Source organism: Nannospalax galili, unplaced genomic scaffold (genome assembly GCF_000622305.1).
Source record: "Nannospalax galili isolate Female #2095 unplaced genomic scaffold, S.galili_v1.0 scaffold136, whole genome shotgun sequence".
In the NCBI taxonomy this organism is placed as follows: Eukaryota; Metazoa; Chordata; class Mammalia; order Rodentia; family Spalacidae; genus Nannospalax; species Nannospalax galili.
The window spans coordinates 2,244,534-2,264,734 of NW_008340872.1; the positions used below are offsets into that span (position 1 = coordinate 2,244,534).

The 20,201-nt window shown below is 44.6% G+C and overlaps 2 protein-coding genes across 4 annotated transcripts in view; both read right to left on the reverse strand.

The window, feature by feature from the left end:
• Positions 1–3,190, reverse strand: part of Smim11a (small integral membrane protein 11A) — a 48,183-nt gene extending 44,993 nt beyond the window's left edge. For all 3 annotated transcript variants that reach the window (XM_029564882.1, XM_029564883.1, XM_017798895.2), the window contains exon 1: positions 3,100–3,190. In XM_029564882.1, coding sequence (XP_029420742.1) covers positions 3,100–3,187 — 88 coding nt within the window. In that variant the 5' untranslated portion in view covers positions 3,188–3,190. The remainder of the gene's footprint in view (positions 1–3,099) is intronic.
• A 5,432-nt stretch (positions 3,191–8,622) lies between these two features.
• Kcne2 (potassium voltage-gated channel subfamily E regulatory subunit 2) lies at positions 8,623–8,994 on the reverse strand. Its single transcript, XM_008835933.1, has one exon. It carries the CDS (start codon positions 8,992–8,994, stop codon positions 8,623–8,625), a length of 372 nt encoding a protein of 123 aa, XP_008834155.1.
• Between the last annotated feature and the right edge of the window lie 11,207 nt (positions 8,995–20,201).

Below are 20,201 nucleotides of genomic sequence, written 5' to 3' on the forward strand. Positions count from 1 at the left end.
TGCAATGCCCGCGGAGGACAGAAGAGGCTGTTGGATACCCTGGGACTGGAGTTACAGACAGTTGTTAGCTGCCATCCTTAAGAGATTTTAGGGTTACCTCTTCAGAGGGGGGAATGTTAGAGTAGCAAAAAGCCCCATAAGAAAATACATAAATCAAAAAAGAAGAAAGAGTACATGACGTTATCAGAAAAAAGTGATGGGGAGATATGGGAGGAGTTGGAGGGGCAGGAGTGGGCATAGATTTGATCAAAACACCTTATATGCATGTATGAAATTTTTAATAAATTATTTTTTTTAAAGTTTGCTAGAGAGCTATAGGTTGGAGTGTTTATAAGCTTTTGTTTAGAGAGGAGTATGCATGAAGCCCAATACCATGGGGCCCCAGGTTGTTTAGTGCTTTGTTGGGAAAGTGGTCTGTGTAGCCCAAGCCAAGCAGAGTCCCAGGTTGCTAATCTTTCTCAGCCTCTGTCTCACATCCATTCTGGTCCCCAAGCCTTAACCTCAGCACTATCCTGACACATGCAGAGAATTTTGTGTTCTTGAAATGTCCTTACAATCAGAATTAGGAAAGCAACAGAAAATTTCACAGGCTTTTAGAATCAGCTTCCTTAGGTGAATTTGGAATGTTTTAGAAAAAATTTTCAATTACAAAACTCAGACTTCAATCTATTCAAGGTTCTAGAACCTTGAAAACCAGCTGGTAATTGGCACAAGATAACCAAGTTTGCCCTCGTGACTTCTGCAAAGTCAGATAAACTACTGATAAGAATTAAAGCCTCAAATTAAGCCAAAGCTTGCCTAAATGTGACATCATTGGCTGAAGGTCTTTATTGCATAAGTGGCCATTTGCCTTTAAGCAGAAGCAGAGTCTGACCTGCCCTGGAGAAATGGGTTCTTTACACTGACAGAATTTTCATTTTGAACAGTCTCTAATAAGCTTAGAGATTAGCCATACTACACATTAAAGCAAAATGTTTAAGTTCTTTTCCATTTTATTTTTGTAATTCTTTCTTAATTGAGTTGTATACATATATAGCAGACAAGTTGACCATTTCTCACAAATTACATACATGAATTGATATATAAGGATACTGACTCCCAAGGTCCAGGAAAATAAACAGGTCCAAAAAGCTTACAAGAAGAAAAAAATGAAAAAACAAAACAAAACAAAACACCCAGTGGTGTGATACTCTGGCAAACCTGTGACATTTACTGGCAATGTGACCTTGGAGAGGACACTTGGCCTGTCAAAGCCTCAACTGCTTCATTGGTAAAATTCTCTTTTCGAAATTGGCTGGTAAACACTAAGCACTTTGTAGAACACACAGGAAGCACTACAGAAAGTCAAGCACCACTGTTATGATAACTATCTCTCCTTTCGCTAACAGCACCCAGGAAAACAGTAGTCAGTGCAGGGCAGCCAGGAATGCAGGGAAGGGCAAGAATAGGAAAGCCCTCCATTCCTGGTGACACCGGTGGCAGGGCATGTAAACCTGGGGAATCAAAGTGCTCTCCTTTGTAAGGTCAGAGTCCAAACAATGAATCCACCCCCACCCCACCCGCAACCCTGAATTCATAACGCACTATCCTCTGACATCACAGAACCTGAATGCCAAGATACACCAGCCACTAGAGTTGTAAATCAAGCTCTTTAAGAAACAGAGGGTTGGGGATGTAGCTCAATTGATATGCATGGATAAAGTGGTGGGTTCAATCCCCAGCACCACATAAACCAAGCATGGTGGTCATGTCTGTAATCCCAGCACTTGGGAGGGAGGCAGGAGTACTAGGAATTCAAAGTCATCCTTAGCTACCTGGAGAGATCAAGGTCAGCCTTAGATACAGGAGATCCTGTCAGAAAAGAGGAGAAGAGGAGGAGGAGGAGGAGGAGGAGGGACTCTGCAGTAGTAGTGGGTCAAGGAAAAGAGGGTGAACCACTCAAGCCACTTATACCCACTTATTGCCTTAAATTTCAGGAGCCAAAGTAGCCATTTTCCTGGCACTCTGCAAAGCCTTCTGCAAATGTGACAACCAAGAAAGCTAAAAAATAACAGTAAGTGCTCTGCTCCAATATCACATGTACTTGATGCAGTTCAGAAACAAGAGGCAGCTGGGGTCTGAGGGATGAATTGCAAAACCACCAAGGCAGTTGGACAGCATAAAAACCCGGGTGAAGATCAGGCACTTTCAAAGTCCCCTTAGAACTATCCAGTCTTGACCAAACCCTCAACAATAACAAAACAGGTTAGATAAAACCGAAACTATTTTTAGACCTTCTTTATTGTAAAATATTTTTTTCTCCTTTTGACAGGTTTCTCCAGAAACAAACAAACAAAAAAACTATTCACTCATATTTTGGTGAGGCCAATTAAAACAATATGTACAATACTTCGTCCACAGGCGCTGTTTTCTTCTGGGCAGGCCTAAAAAACTCAAGGGTCGGTCTACCACAGCATATAACAACCTACTCCACCCACGCATGAGCTGAGCCTCTTGTGCCAACTCTTTGAAGCTGTTCGTGTTCCCAGTCTCGGCCCTTCTGCCTCCAACACCTCACCCAACCATTTGAAGTAGGGATGGGTTTGGGGAAGATGTTGACAGGTGACCCTTGGGCCTCACCTGTCCCTCCCAACTCTGCACAGGCCTGGACCTTCTGGAGATCCAGATCCATTCTATCTAGGCTGCTCAGACTCCAAGTCTTGAAGTTTTGGGGATCCTCCGAGGAGCCAGAGGCATGGGGTGAACCTCACACCTCATTTGGGCAACTTTGGCGTCCTGTGCTCCCATGCAATTTTGGGGGTGCAACAGGACCTAATGGAGTAACCTGTGGTCCCCACCAGGTCCCTCAAGTGCAACCTCTGACCCACCAAGGTCCCAGGCCAGGGCCAGGGACTATATGTCATCGTGCCCCCTCCCTGCCAGACGAAGGCAGCCGGGATATTCGCTCATCCTGGGGGATCTTCGTGGACAAACAACCCCTGTCCAATCCAGCCGTGGGCCCACCAGGACCTCGCCAGGCCAAGCACAGGATCCCCAGCACCCCAAAGAGTCCTGGGGTTCCGGTCAGGCCCAGGCCTACACCACGTCAGACACTTACACGACTCAGGGCGGCAAGCCTCCTCACCAGGCACTCACAAACCACGACTCCCACAATCCTCAGGGAAAAACTACACGTCCCGAAATGCATCGCTTCGTACGCCTGCGCAGTGCGCCCGGCAGACAGGGCGCAGGCACTGCCTGGTGCGCAGGCGCAGTGGGCTTCACGTGCCCCCCCCCCCCCCCCACCCGAGAGTCTGAAGCTGTTGCAGAAGTCCAGATAGGACCTCAAGAGGGTAGTCCACCCCTGTGATGCGTACTGGAGACCATTTTCTGTGTCCTGGGGAGTATTCCTACCCTGAGGTGGAGAGGATGCGGATTGGAGCGCTGGGCGTCGCGGGGCCTCTGCATCCTAAATTGCATTCCCAGGATGCTGGCTTGCTGAGACAGCGGGTCCCCAAGCAGTGTCCAGACATAGCTCCATGCTGGCTGCATAGATGCATTTTCCTTTGGGATAACTAAAGGGTGCACTTGCATTAGGTTCCCAAATTCGTACATTTAGCCAATGCTTTTATTTATTTATTTATTTATTTATTTATTTATTTATTTATATGTATTAGCCGCCACGTTTGTGCTGGGAACCAAACCCAGGTTCTCTGCAAGAGCAGCCAGAGCCCTTAACCACTTAACCACCGAGCCATTTCTCAAGCCCCTAAAACAATGCTTCTTGAATGCATGTGTTGTACCTCATCCACTGGACCCCAAAAAGACCACCAAGGACCCAACACACCAAAATGCAAAAGCAAAGGTTTATGGTTTATTCGGGCTTAAGCTCGGGCTCTCAGACCTCACCAACTCAACGGATCGGTGCTGAGAGCCCAGAGTAAGGGCGAGTGGAGCCTTTTATAGGTTTTAGACAAAAGGGGGGAGATACCAAAGACACATTTTGGTTGGTTCAAGGAGCCTGCACGCCAACATAATTTTAAACTGATATTGGATGTATAAGATGCAGCCCTGGAAGTTTCTTATTGGTAGGTGCTATTCTCAGGGCTGTGGAATGTGCTGACTGTTATCTGAGGGGCCAGGAGTCTCCGTTTTTACCTTATAGGGCAGTTTTCATGCCTGGGCTTGCTTAATCTATAGTTTCCTGGAAGGGGGGGATAGCAGGCAGGGATCAGGGCATGCCAGGGCATGTCTAGGCATGTCTAAAGCAGCAGCCAAGCATTTTACAGAAGCTAAAAGAGCAATTAGTGGGGGTCTGGAGGGATTGGGGGGTAGTGGGTGAATGAAGAGGGTCTCAGGGTTTTATGCATGCACCATGGGGAGGTGCAAACCGAGCACCCAAATGCAAGACTAAGGGGAACCAGAGTTCATACAGAGTTCCCCACATGCTCGGCTCAACCTTCTATGGAGGAGGAAACTGACTCCTGGTGCTGGCGCAAATTGCAGTGACAGAGTGGGAACTTGAACCTAAGAGAGGGAAGAGCGGACTGAGGGTAGGGCATATGGTTCTGTTAATAAGGGTAGTGCTCCCAGATTAAGTAACTAATTACCTTTGTTCTAAGCACTTTAAGACTATTGTCTGTTTTAAAGTCAGTAAGAAGACTATAAAGGACATACTGTAATTATAGCCATTTCACAGGACACGTGAGCACACGGGAATTAGTTTGTCCAGAGGTTTAAGCCAGCAAAGGCCAGAACTAGGGCGCACCCTGGGTTGTGGGTCTAGAATCAGATCGGCCACCACCACTGGCTTCTTTTAAAATAGTTTCTGAGCTTCACTTTTAAGAAGTAAGTGGTATTTGGTATGTGGAGACAGAAGGCAAGCAGAAAGAACTCTGAAAGCAATGAGATAGAAAAAGAAAACAGCTGTTTGAATTAGCATTTCATCCGAAAAGCCTCGGTTTGGTGCGATTTGCTAGAGGAAGGGGAAATTGAAGCAGCTGGATCCAACAATATGCATGTCACATGTATCATTTGCTTGTGCTAGTGCTGCAACAAAACACCTGACAGCCTAAGGAAAGAAGGATTCATTCGGGTTCAGGGTTCAGGGTTTCAGACCATTACAGCAGAGATACGGGGCTCGAGCAGGAAATGGCTGGTCACATTGAGTCCATAGTCAGGAAATAGAGCAGGGTGGATGCTTGTTCTCAGTTGCTTTCTCCCTTTCATTACATCCAGGACCACAACCCATGGGATGGTGCCGCTCCTTTAGAGTGGGTTTTTCCACCTCAGTTAATCTTTTTAAAGGAATGCACACTATCCAAAACATGGTTTGGGGCTTTTCTTTTGTCTTTAATTTTTTAAGCATTTATTAATTCTTTTTTTATATATATATTTTATGTGCGTATTTTGCCTGCATGTATATAAGTACACCCTGGATGCAATGCCTATGGAAGCCAGAAGAGGGCATTGGATCCCCTGGAACTGGAATTACAGATGGTTGTGAGCCCACTCTGTGGGTCCTGGGAACTGAACCTGGGTCCTTTGCAAGAGCAACCATTGCTCTTAAACACTGAGTCATCTCTCCAGCCATTTGTGTATTTATTTATTCATTTATTTTTTGTGTGGGTTTGAGGCACTTGCATGCTGCTGTGTGCATGTGTGGAATTCAGAGGACAGCTATTGGGGGCTTGGTTCTCTCCTTCCACCTTGTGGATGCAGGGATTGAACTCAGGTATTCAGGTCTGCTGCATGCAAACACCTCTACCCAATGAGTCATCTCATCATCTCCAAAACTAGAAATTTATTTTAAAATGGGAGGGAGTGTTCCACATGATTTGCTGTCTAAAGGAGAAACAAACTTACAGGAAACAGCAAGGTGCATGCCCAGCAGGCAGGGTTTCAATGTTTGTATTTCAAAGAGATATTTCTAGATGGTAGAAGATTTACTCTTGCATAGTTTTAATGTTTGCATTTAAAAGAGACATTTTTAGATGATAAACGATTTATTCCTCAGTGGGAGAGAGAAAGGATTTATAATTGCAAAGCTTTCTAAATTGCTCCGAGAGGGTTCAGGAGCCTGTCTGCCTGCTCTGGCTAGAATAAACAGTCAAGTCTCCTGGTGGCCGTTCATTTTTCTGTCAGGCACTTTAAGGAGGCTGGGGTCACTGTAAGGATAAAGCCTGGAGCTGATAGAAGAAATACTGGGGTTTGTTCAAGTCCCTTAGGGGATGGAGGTATATTAAATCATTTGTACCAAGAGTCTGCAGTTTTCACTGGCTAAGATTGGTAGCTAGGCCAGAAGGTTCATAAGACTCTGACTAGAGATTGATCAAAAAGAAAGTCTTTATTACCTGCCTAGATTCAGACCTGAGGCCTGGAATGTCTGGCCAAGTCTCTGCTGCAGACTATCTGGGATGGAGGTATCTATGTGCATCAGAATTTTAGGTTTCTGGTCTGAGGAAAGAGGCCACTTTTGGCATATCTGCTCTTGGAATATGATTGACTTTCCCTAACTCTATGCAATGCTAGTAGCATAAATGCAAATATATTCTAGGAAGCAGATACCGTGTATATATTATATCTTGCTCTATAACTTTAAAGAGACAAACTTTGTAGTAGATACTATGGTTTGAATACGGTTTGTTGTCACCAAAACACATGGTGAACCTTGGTTCTCAATGTAATAGTGTTAAGATTTATGAGGCATTTAAGAGATATTCTCTCCTGTAGAGGAGTGCATGTCCTCTTGTGAGGTAAATTTACCCTCATTGGGCTGGATTCGTTTCCAGGGTACACATCCTTACAAAGAGATTGAGTCTGGTATTTGGCCTCTTTCACACACACCTGCTTGGCATTCCTCTTTCTGCCCTAAATTAGAACAGCATGAAGTCTTCACCAGAAGCCTATCAAATGCCAGTGCCCATGCTCTTGAACTTCCTAGTTCCTAGAACCATGAGCCAATAAACCCCTGTGAATTATCCAGTCTTGGGTACGCTTTTGTAGTAACAGAAATGGTCTTTTTGAATGTTCGTACTCTGAGATCTGAGGCCCCACTCACAAGTGCTGTGACCAGGCTAAGGGGAAAGACACGAGCCATGAAGATACATGATTCAAAGTGCCCACATAGCTCTCTTCTGCCTGGACTTTCAGCTGTTTCATCCCAAGTTGGGATGTCCTCCTGCCTCTGCTCAGGCTGTGGCCACTTCACGTTGACCTCTGTTACGACCTGTTCACATTCTGTTCCACATCTGACTCTCTTCCCCCTGCACGATTGCCCACAGCGCAAGAAGTCTCATTTGCCTCTGCATTACTTAACCCAATGCAGATAAATGTTACCCAGTTGAATTAATGAATGAAAACATCTAATCTTGATAGATTACAGTTTTGTCACCAATAAATGAAGTGGTACAGCATGGTCTCCAGGGTGCCCTTCCACTCTGCCATGCTGGTATCTTGTAACCCATGGGGCAAGATATTCATTTTATTTTTTGAAATGACAGGTTGCATTGTGTATGTCACATATTACATGTTTTGAGACATATACACATTGTGGAATGTCTAAATCTAACATACGCATTATCTCATGTCGCTACCATTTTGTGGTAAAGACACAACATGTGATCATTTAGCAGTTTTTAAGAACACAAGGCATTTTGTAGTCACAATGATATACAACTCTGGAACAACAAACAGCCCAGCACTTAGGATCCTCCTGCCTCAGCCTTCTGAGTCTTGGAGGTTATGGGTGGGCACACCCATCCACAATAAAATGTATATCCTTTGACCAACATCTCTCCTACTCACATTCCCCATCATGGTGAAAAATATTAAACAGCCAATGTCTAGCTTTTCCACAGACATCAACAATGGAGACACTTTCTGTAGTGAGAAGTGCAATGTTTAGAAAGAAATGTCATGCTTTTTGTTGTTTTTCTTAAGTAATGGGAATTTCAAAGGTTAGACTTCTGAAAAACTTGAAATGTTAGTTAAAAATGCATTTCTGTTACACCAGGTAGTTCTTAAATATTTGATGTGTCTGTCATGGATTATTTGTTCTTTGCAATGTTTGTTCTGACCAGACTTCCAAATCAGTTAAATACCAGGAAAACAATAAAAGCAAAATGACCTCATGGTCTGTCCATTCATCACTTCAGACTCTGTGCTCATCGATTGATAAGTAAAATTTGTCAGTTCAACAAAGTGAATGATAGATTTTGAACCTTAGCTTCTGAATAATACATTTGAGTTATTTATAAATTGAATTTGCTACATCCAAACTAATATTTCATAAGAAAGAAGTTTCAGTGATTTGTAAATCTCTCTATTCCCACTACTCCTGCCCGGGCCCTTTCCTTCAAATTTGACTTTATTCTCACTATTGACATTGATTTAAATGACATTTACATTGCATAGAAAATAAAAGAGGTCTTCAGCACAAAATACCACTCCAATAAGCAAACATAAATCACTGAGATTGAAATGTCGTCTGTGTCAACTTGCCAGCCACGTCATCACCATGGAAATTCTCAGCACACAGACTGGCACTTGCTTCTTCTGAGCAGGAACAGGCTGGAGTTGCTGAGTGGCAGGAACACCTTTTCACGCCTGGGTGCCAGGTGGGCTTCCTGCCTTTGTCCTTGATCAAGGAGACACTGCAAACCCCGTTGCACCGGTGTTCTCATGGATGGTGGCCTTGGATTCTTCTAGATGCAAGATCTGGCTTTTGTCTTTCTCCTGCCAGTCCTCCACAATGTACTGGTGGTAGGGGTCCTGGGAGTGCTCCCGTCGCTTTGATTTCACTGTGCTCACTAGGATGGCTACAACGATGAAGGAGAACATTCCAATCATCACCATGAGGTACAGGATGACGTAGTAGAAGTTCTCAGCGTTGACTTTGGCCTGGAGCGCCTGTTGTTCCACTGTTGTGTTTCTCCTCCAGTTGTCCATATAAGTAATAAAAACCTTTTTAAAGACATCCTCCAGTGTCTGTGTGAAGTTGGCTAAAGTAGGCATGTCTCCCTCCAGCTGTAATTTAAATGATACACGATGAACAAGGTCGAGAGCCTTTTCTTGCTTGGCTAGTGCCGGAAGGCATGCCCCACCACACTAGCCTTATTTTCTTATTTCTAATTATGTGTACTCGTACACATAAAATTAAAAAAATTAAAAAAAAAGAGATCTGTGACCTCACAGCCACTACACAATGCTGCCTTCATGACGTGCATCCAGCAAGCTTGTTGTTGCATGAAGCAGTGGGTTTGCTTTTATGAGTTAAGGGGATCAAGACGGCACTGAGGCACACATTTGCAAAGATAGACTTTCTAATTTCTCTAATTTCTTAGGCCAGCCATGTCCAACCCATGGCCCACAGTCCACGTGTACCACAGGATAGCTGTGTATAGAGCCCAAATTATAAACACCCTTAAAACTGAATAGGCTTTGTTTTTGTTTTGTTTAGCAATTTATGAGATTCTTTTTGTAACTGGATTAACAGTTCTGGAGTGTGAACTTTGTAGATGTCTGTTGAAGTGTCATAGGTTGGCCATGACCAGTAGACAGGACATTGTCCCAAGTATCCTAAAGAGATACATGCATATGTGTGTGTGTGTGTGTGTGTGTGTGTGTGTATGTATTTATATATGTGTGTGTATATATATGTATATATATATGCATGATTGAAAAGAGTATTTTAGGTAAGTGATTTCACAAAATCACCTCAGCAGTCCTTCACATTCCCAAGCCCATCTTGTTTTCATTCCCACCACCATCTCTTACCTGGGTGACACAATGCAACACAGTGTAATAATATAAACCATCTCTTGGGGTTTGTGCCCCTCTGCTCTGAGAGCAATATTTCCTTATGGTTTTGTTTATTTATTTATTTTTGAGATAGGGTCTCCCTGTAGCCCTAGCTGGCCTGGAACTCACTATGTGGACCAGGCTGGCCTCCACCTCACATAGATCTTCCTGCCTCTGCCTTCCAAATGCTGGGACTAAAGGCATGCACCACCATGCCCAGCCAGTGTTCTTTTTTTAAGAAGCAGGGAGGGTTATGCCATTCCTTTACTTTTAAAATTAAGTTGGACCTTCCTGCTTCTGTTCTTAAAATAAAATCTGAATTCCTTACCAAGGTTGACCTGGCCTGGCCTGAGTTGGCTCCTGACCCATCACTACACTTATCTCTGGCTTGAGGCTGTTTGGCCACATCTGCTCCTTCCTCTAAGCCAGTAAGCTATTTCTCAGGACCTTCCACAATCTGTTCACACTACTGGAATACTCTGCTCTCGTACCCATGACCTCCTTGTGCTTGTCACCTCTCTTGAACAGGAGTAAGTCCTTTCCTTCCTGGAAAGAACTGTCTCGGATATCTTCAGCTGGGAAAGAAGCGTACAGAAACTTTCGGACTTTCTCCCACAGAACATGTCTGCCCAAATTTCCTTCAGTGACAATTCCCATTCCTAATACGTATTTTTCACCAGACACTTTAAGTTCCATTCTTCAAAGACCTCTAAGCTCTCTCTCCTCTCTCCTTTTGACCACTAGAGCCTAGTGGATTGGAAAGAAAGTTAACGAGTACATATGAATGCACACTTTCCAAGCAATGTGACAGAGATGTATTTACCCCCTTAAATAATGCAGTTTGCTGTGGAAGAGCATAGCCAAGTTCCATCTACTCTGGACTTGGACTCTGGCAGGATTAAGTCACACACACCCTTTTTCATGTTTTGCTCCTTTCAAGTGGTGGTGGGATGGCTAAAGATCAGTGGGATGAAGGGAGGGGCACTAAGGGAAGTCTCCTGAGAGGTTCTGGAGTAATAGAAAGAGAAGAGAGAACTGAGAAGCTGAAGAAGGGCCCGTCTAGCTGGTGTCTGCAGTGTTCTTCCTGAGGTGTTGTCAAGAGAGGAACTGCTCTAGGTCTTAGTGGCTGCTAAGGACTGCTTCAGCTCACACAGGCACACCAGGCTTAGGCCCGGGTCCCCACGGGCCAGAGCTTCAAGCTCCTGCAGGAGTCATCTGAACTCTCCCCACCCACCTCCTCAGCTCAGGCTGAACATTCTTTTCACAAATTTTGGTTTTGTGTCTGTGTGTGTGTGTGTGTGTGTGTGTGTGTGTGTGTGCACATGCAACAGGATGTGGAGACCAGAGGACAATTTGCTAGAGTCGGTTCTCTCCTTCCACTACATGGGCTCCAGGAATCCAGCTCAGGTCATCAGCCTCGAGAGCAGGCACCTTTACCTGCTGAGCTATCTCATCAGCCCAAGTTGAACATTCTATCTGAAAATCTGATACCAGAGATGTTGCAAAATCTGAAGCTCTTTTGGTGCTGACATGACACAACTAAGAGAACCCCCCCAGGTGACATCAAGTGATAGGTCAAAATCAAAACAGAAGTGTACTAAAAATAGTATATAGTATAAAATGTTCCAGTTACGTATGCAAGGTTTACAAGAAACGCAACTGGGTTTCATGTTTCTGAATTCTGAGCCCAGGATAGCTCATTATATATAGCAAATATTCCAAGATGGGGAAAAATGAAATCCCAAACACTCTGTTCCCATGCACTTCACCCACGCATTTCATATAAGGGGCATGGTAGCTCTTTCCAGGAATGTGCTCAGGGTTCCATTAAGAAAAACTACTCCCTTAGGCAAAGGAAAAATCTCAATGCTGTGGCAATGGCAACAGGAAAAGCTCCATTTGCCACCAACATCCCCTCAGTGCTTTTATCAAAGCATCTCGTTAGTCCCTCACCACATGTGAGAAATCAGGCAAGTGCTGGGCACATATGGAGGAATGGGACACAGGCGAAGCATGCGTGGTGCCTAAGAAGGCCATCCAAGACCAGGCACCTCAGGCGAACTGGCAGATTCTAGAGCAAAGGCGGGCACCGGTCATTGTAAGCGAGCATCACTTAGGTGATGGTGCTGCTGGAAGGAACAGGAAGAGGGAGGTGACTTTGGTCTTCCGTCTGATTTTTCCTGGTTGCCCTGTATGAAGGGAAGGAGATTCCATCCGTGCGTCTAGACACAGAGCGTATGAGCCTTTTCTCACCAAGCTTCCGAAATGCAGGTGGGTCATCGCCTCCTCCCTAGAACTTTCCCTCCCTGCTTGCCCGGATCTGGGAGGAGACATTTTTCTATGTTTCTCCTTCAAACTTCCATGTTGGTTTTGCTGGGTTTCCTTTTGCAGTTTCCCATGTATTATATATTTACCTTGTGATCTCAAAACCTCTGTGGGAATCACAATTCTTATCTCCAGTTTATAAGAGGAGAATAAATTTTAGAGAGCTAAAGCAAGTTGTCACAAGGACATAAGAGCTTAGGCTGCTGCAAGAACAGAATTGTTTCGCTCAGTTTTGAATCCCAGGACACTACACAGCAAATCTTCACTGCATATTTGGCAACTGAGTTACCGCTCCTCTCTCAATGGAGTTCAGTTTCCTCTCTCAATGGAGTTCAGTTCGAGGCTGCTAAAACAATGACTCTTAACTTACTTGAAGGGGTCCGTAGGTGTAAGAACTAGAACCGAGTGCCCACTCTGTCCTGGCAGAGGTCAGATATTTCAATAAATTTCTTGTTCCTATCACCTGTGACTGGTTGGCCTGAGTGAAAGGTAAGAGGAGACCATGGTTTGAGCTTGTATACACCAATCAGTTACTCCCTGTCTCCAGGCTACACAATGATCTCTTAGTTTCTGATATCACTTTCACAGATCCCTTTAAAAAGAAAATAAACTATTGGAAATTATTTTTTTCCCAGAAAGTGTATGTATCCATGTAGGAATTGATATATTCAACTTCCGGAGGACTCCTAGGCTCCCTGCAATCCATCCAGGAATCTCTTCCACTGATATCTTAAAGTGAGAGATTTCAACAATTTCATTCCACTGGAGTCATGTGAGGCTGTATTCTTCCGGGACACTCTCCAGCTCCGACCTTCCCCCCCACAGCCAAGTGGCCTGTCCTACTGTTATTCAGCTATTTGCTGCTAAGCAGATCAGGAGTGCTTTTGGTTCAGACTTACTCATAGGATTGAAAGGTCCTATGGGGCTTAAACGCCTAAGTGCTGACCTCTGTCCAGGCTGAGAAAGTAGGGTCCAAGGGGATTCACTTTTTGAATATTGATGCAATGCATGAGATATAGCTTGGCAGTCCAGTGTTTGTTTCATGACCACAGAAAAATTCCAAATTAAACTGTGGGAAAGCAGTTTTACCGATGGACATTGTGTGAAAACATACAAGTGATAAGTAGAGTGCATCACCGGAGTGGACAGGAGAGAACACTGGGGGTGGGAGGGTACACGGAGGGAATGAGGAGAGGATGGGAGGGTACACGGAGGGGATGAGGAGAGGGTGGGAGGGTACACGGAGGGGATGAGGAGAGGGTGGGAAGGTACACTCATGGCAGGGGGTGGGAAGATGGGAGAGGAGTTAGGAGGAGACCAACCAATACTAAGCATCCATGAAAATGTCATTCTTCATACGCTAATTTTTAAAAGTAAAGGGCAGGGCAGATGACTCAGTGGGTAAAGTGCTTGCTGAGCAAACGTGAAGACCTGAGTTTTGATTCCCAGAAGCCACGTAAAGCCAGGCTCTGTAACACCGGAGTCTGCAATGGCAGGGTTAGATGTGGAGACAGGAGAGTCCCTGCAAGCTTATGGCAGCCCATCTCAAAGGAAGTGGAAGGCAAGGACTGGCACCTGAGGGTGTCCTCTGACCTCTACACATGCACCGTGGTACATGCACACCCTCAAACACACAAACATCGCACATACACACAAAGATAAAAATAAAATAAAATTTAAAATTTCCACATTATAAAGAATAAATAAGTTAACATTAAAAACAAATAATAATTGGATGAATTTTAAATTTTGATTCTTAGAACAACTACTCATCTGGTAACCACTATATCTGATACACATACTGATCTTACCATAAAACTGTCCTAGGCTTTTAATTTAATAATACCCAGAGAATTGTCACTCACGTTCATGTGAACTACATTAAATTGCCATCTGTGTAGGTTTAGCTGGTCAACTCCATGTGGCTCAACCTAATGGGAACTATATTTCCACTAGATGGTTCTTCCTGAGTTACAGAACAGGACCGGCCCCTAGGCGATATTAGTTCAGGCTGCTCTTTGGTAAGTGGTGTAACTACACCAGGGGAGCTTAACCTACTTGTCTAACATTACAGGGCTCTTAGGTTGGCCATGGGCCTGGGTTAGGATTCAAGTGACCCAGGTCACTGCCCAGCACTCGGTCTGTCCTAGTGGAGGCCACACATTCCAATAATCCGTGTTTCCATCCCCAATGGTGGGTTGGGTAAAAGATAAAAGAACAAGACCAGGGTTTGAGCATGCATCCATTAGTTGTGCCTGTCTACAGGCTACAGAAGGATCCCCTAAGCCTACCTATTCCTGTCACAAATGTGTGACAAGACCTAACAAGGGCAATCTGGACACTATAAGGAAAACAACACTCATTTGACCCCAATGACCAGAGCTTTCTTAGCTTGAAATATGATGTATCACTGCCATCATCTGAGCCTACAAAGGACAGAAAAGTCTCATTTTTATGTCAAGAGTAAAACAGGCTCACACACATGAGCCAGGCCATACGCCCAGAAAATAATTTAGTTTTTGGAAAAAGGAAAACAAATTTACTGTATAATACCTTTAAAAAAGAATGTGAAATCAATCTTACCTGTGCAGTGTGTAGCAGTACAAAAGTCCTTCACCAAGCCAGGCTAGTGTTAGCTCCTCACATAAATCTCAGAGGGCTGAGCACCTTCGGCTTGTGACCAATAAGCCCTTGCTAACTCCAATCCTAGGCTTTTATGAACTCAAATGTTTAATCTAATCTTATGTGGAAAGTTAAATACTGCCTGGCAGCTGGGAATTAACCTTGATGCCTCAACAGGGGTGGAGCATGAAGGTGCCTTGTATGGAGCTGGCTGTGGGCAGGGGGCATAGGTTCCCTCTTTGAGATTGCTCTAGTTTGTTTCTCCATTGCTGTGACAAAATACTCTGACCAATATCAACTTGAGGAGGAAAGGGTTTATTTGGCTTACATCTTCTGGGTCACAGTTCACCATGAGGGAGCCCAAGGTAGGAACTCAGGGCAGGAACCTGGAGGCAGGAGCTGAAGTACAGGCCATGGAGGAACACGGCTTACTGGCTTGTTCCCCCAACCTGTACTCAAACTGCTTCCTTATACAATACAGAACAATCTGTTCAGAGGTGGCATCACCCACAGTGGGCTAGGCCCTCCCACATCACTCAACAATCAAGAAAATACCCCACAGACATGGCCAGAGGCCAGTCCAATAGAGGAAATTCCCCAGTTGAGGCTCTCTCTACCCAGGTGTGTCAAGAACTGGGACCATTATGTGAAGTTTTCCTGGGGAGCTGTGAACAAACACCTACTCACCCCAGATAGGGAACCAATGAAAGGCAAAAGAGGACTCCACCCAAGCCTACCTTGGTGAGCCAATGAGCTTTTTGGAGTTACTTATAGGACCAGGGGTGACCCTAAAATGACTGCATCACTGAGAAGCCTCACTGCAGCATAGGTGAAGACTTCCCCACAGCTGCACAGATGACGCCTTTCCTTCAGTTAGCCTCCCACACTCTGTAGACGCTAGCATCTTCTAAGATCACATACAGCTAGGGCAAACATTGCACACAGCTGGGAGAAAAGGGACACAGGATAGGGTAAGTGGCTGGAATCTCAGATGAGGCCTAATGAGCCTTCCCAACCCCTCCTTCTATGAAGGAGGCCCAGTCTTCTGAGGGAATCATGCTGTTCTGAATAAGACTGCAATGACTGTTATGCCCAGAGGACAGCAGACCCATGATGCCTGCTCCAGCTAGGGCAGTGCCTGGGCCCAGTGAGTCTCTCCTTGATCTTAACAAGGAAGCCTTGGTGGACAGTACTTTTCCCTGTCAGGCATATACAGAAGGAAGGGATTCTAGGAGGTAAGATGAACATGGCCTTTTCTGGGTGGTTGGTGTGGGCTGGTGGGATGGCCAGGGGGATTCCTGACAAGTGCTAATGTTCAGAGGACTTCCCTGCTGGCCATAATTTTTTTTAAATTTCCCTCTCGCCACCCCCCCCCCCGAGAAACACCCACAGGCCAATCTAATCTAGGCAGTTCCTCAATTGAGAGTGTCTTCAGGGTAATTCTAGGTTGTGTTAAGTTAGCAGTTAAGGCTAACCAGAACAGTGGTGGTCCTGGGAACCAAGAGCAATGAAGCTTCCTGAGGCTCATGGTATAAGAATACTCAGTAAACGTCATGTTCTTTTCCAAGTGTTTATTGTACTAACTTGATGCAGTCATTGTCCCAGCCCAGTATAGAATATACTGTGGATGTGACAGCTGAGGAATCCAGGCACAGAGAGGTGAAGAGAGCCAGATGACCTAAACCTATACCCAACTGAAAATTTGAAAAGGGCCAACCAAAATCATTTGAGGACTATACAGCTGGTCATGACTTTGTGACTCATGTTGTGGCTAGGTAAAATAGAAGATTAACTTTTTTTTTACAACTGGATATGCTAATTGGGTGGTTCTCTGAAGGACATGGCTTGAAGCCCTCTGGATGGTAGAGGAAGGTAACACTCTATATGTACATCTATGTGTCTCTATAATTCTGTACCAACTTCCAGCTCACCATTTGCCCCAGATTGCCCTAACTACATAAGATACAGCAAACCCAACCAGAAAGGAATGGTTTGATGATTGTCCAATTGAGCTATGGGGGCGTCCACAGCAACGGAAGCCAGACAATCAAATGAGGGTTCAACTGGTTAATTGAGCCACCTGCTGGTGGATATAGGAACAGCAGCCATTCCTCCTCCTAAATCAGCCCTCAAGATTTAACTCTAACTGTAGTGCCAAGGAAAGGAGACTCAAAACAGTTTGCTACCCACAGGCAGTGTTGGAAAGAGGTCTATCTTGGAGGTTGAGGTTTGGCTTTGGAGGCTACAAACTAGGTAAGCAGATTACTTAACACCCTGACCTTTGTCTTCTTTGCCCATAAGAGCAGGCATTTCCTTCCTTCTTAGTTATTATTATTATTTTGGTGTTTGGGGGACAGGATCTCCCTGTAGCCCCAGCAAGCCTGGAACTCAGTATGTAGACCAGGCTCGTCTTGAACTCAGAGATTCACCTGCCTCTGCCTCCTGAGTGCTGGGATTAAAGGCAAGCGCCACCATGCCCAGCCTGAGTTATCATTTAGTAAGATGGAAAGTTTCCAAGATAGTAACTTTTATTTTAAGAGAAATGGGCAGGAAAACATACAATGAAACATCAGGCTTGGTGAGCCCCTACTGTATAGGAAAGAATGTTCTAGTACTAGGCAAGCTATGGCTCCTTAATAGTTTATCTTCAGACTCTTTTTATCCATTACACTACACAATTCACAAAATAAGTTGAGAATCTGGGATGACACGAAGTCCTGAGGAATGGATACAGAAGCAGGGTATAAACATGACCCAGGTATCAGTTAGAGGCTGGAGAAGAAGGAAGGGACTAGATAGGCCGCAGCCTGTATCTCTGCAGTGGACCCTCCACAGATTCACTTGGCATTGCCTCGACACAACAGCAGCATGGGACCTGCACAGCAAACGAGGTGCATAAACACAATGCTCTCTTTGAAAATCAAACCTAACCCATACACTTCCCAGGCACTGCCTATGTGTGGCATGTGTTCTTGAAGCCCAGAGAGTTACGTTTGCATTTAAAGCTGGATATGTTAATCAGTTTTACATCCAGCACTGACAACAAAATGACTCTTTCAGAAGAGAAGAACCATAGGAGCCTTTGCTTCTAATCAAGTCTGCCTGTTATGGTTCCAGAGCTGTTCTTAAGGCACGGCCATGGATACAAACCCACAGGTCAGTAAGTCCCTCCCAAGGGAGGCGATGGCTGACAGACACTGGAAGTTACAGGATTTGCCTGGTTTCCTTTGGGGAATCTTCAGATCAGTTAGCACCTCTTTCCCTCACATTAATCCTGACAGGAGGCATCCTACATTGGCTCTGCTTTTTAAAATGTATATTGATATATCATTGTGTAGATTTATGCAGCACCAAATGACATGATTTTCATATACTGTGAAATTATTAAATCAAGTGACTTGACCTAGTATCTCTACTGTCTGACATGTTAGGGGATGAGAACTTTGAGGTTTACCTCTTAGCGATGCTGAAGTATACAATACTCAGTTATCTGAATTCATCCTCCTGTGCCATTCATCTCAGAAAATAGATCAGGTGTATCTTTCCTAACTGAGCCTGTGAACCCTTTAACCATTATCTCTCCAGCACCCTCATCCTACCCACCTCCCAGTTCTGGTTAACCACCATTTGACTCTCAGCTTCTATGAGTTCAATTATTTTAGGCTCTGTTTATTGACTCTCTCCAGAGTCTCTCTTCATTAGCTTATATGCCCCCCATCTTCCTAATACAATTGCATCACAATTTAGGGATAAATCCAATTTAGAGTTTACATAAGTATGATGATGTCCTAGTTTGTTTCTTCATTGCTGTAACAAAACACTCTGACCAATACCGACTTGGGGAGGAAAGGGTTTATTCATCTGACATCTCCTGGGTCACAGTTCATCAGGGAGCCCAAGGTAGGAATTCAGGGCAGGAACCTGAAGGCAGGAGCTGGAGCACAGGCCATGGAGGAACACTGCTTACTGACTTGCTCCCCTGGCCCCTGCTCAGCTTGCTTTCTATGCCCACCTGCCCAGGGGTGGCACCACCCACAGTGGACTGGGCCCTCCCACATCACTCATCAAGAAGATGCCCCTCAGACATGGCCACAGGCCAGTCCAATAGAGGCAATTCCCCAATTGAGGCTCCCTCAACCCAGGTGTGTCAAGTTGACACTAAAGCTATCCAGCACAGATGATATAGTGTTCTTTTATGAGCCAGGTGTGGAACTTCTCATCTCTCCTACAATATTTTTGTTTTCCTTAGAATTACCATATTTCCTTTTTTAAAAATTTTATTTAGCTGCCTTTCAACCTCTCTCAACAGTCCCCAATGGCTCTCAAGTCAAATTTCATCTGACTTCTCAGGTAATCGGTTCCACTTCCTAAATACATCCTCAGAGTGCCACCCTCCATCCCGTACTGGTTGGTCCCCCATATCGCAGAGCTGCCATTTGGGGATTCCCCTTCATCATCGGGCTGAGATGTTCCTTACCCTTTTGCTTGGTTGGTACACTTTCCTTTTTTTTCTTATGGAGCAGGAGACTGAAACATCTCTGCCATACTGAGACCAGATGTGGGTCTCCTGTTTTGTTTTATTTTATGTTCTCCAAAATCATCTAATGGGGAAAAATCAAAATGCAGGCACATTACAGTTGCATGTAGTGTGGTGTAACCTAAAGACTGAGAATAGAGCAGGATTCCTGTGGTACTCAGGTGTTATGGAGACTTTATGGTATATAAGTTCTGCAGTCCAAGTATTGTGAACTGAGGGGATAGTCTGTGTAGCACTTCCCAAACGCTCCCAAGGCAGAAGATCTTCTTTCAAGAGCATCTCTCAGGGCCATTGGTGCACAGCTCCATGTTGCTCAGATCCCACCTCAGAACCACTTCTTGACCACTGCAGGGTTGAAAATCCCGAGAGCTTGATGTGTACCAAGAGCCTCCTTCAGAAAAATGCACACAAAGCTTTGCATTCAATTTCATTTTACATTAGAATTTACTTCATATGAACATAATACAGAAACTGAGTTTTCAGGCATCATGGCACATGCCTATAATCCCAGGAGTTGAGAGGTAAAGACTGGAGACTTGTAAGTTGGAGGTCAACCTAGGCTACATAGTGGTTTCTAGGTCAGTCTGAGACCATGTCTCAAACAAAAAACACAAAAGCATTTTTTACCTGTCCAGGGATGGTGTCTATGGGCTGAAGAGATGGGTCAGTGTTTAAGAATGCTGGTTGCTCTTGCAGAGGACCAGGGCTCAATTCCTAGTACCCACATGGTAGCTAACAACCATCTGTAACTCCAGTACCAGGAGAACCAAGACTGGTCTCTGTGGGCATTGCACAACACAGATACATTTATACACACGCAGACATAACACTCATACACATAAATAAATAAATATTCTTTAAAAAATATTTTAGAAATGTCTGTCATTTTGTGTGTGTGTGTATGAGAGAGAGAGAGAGAGAGAGAGAGAGAGAGAGA

What these genes read in the sequence shown, in the direction of transcription:
- Kcne2 (XM_008835933.1), bottom strand. Translation starts at nt 8,994, where the DNA reads ATGCCTACTTTAGCCAACTTCACACAGACACTGGAGGATGTCTTTAAA.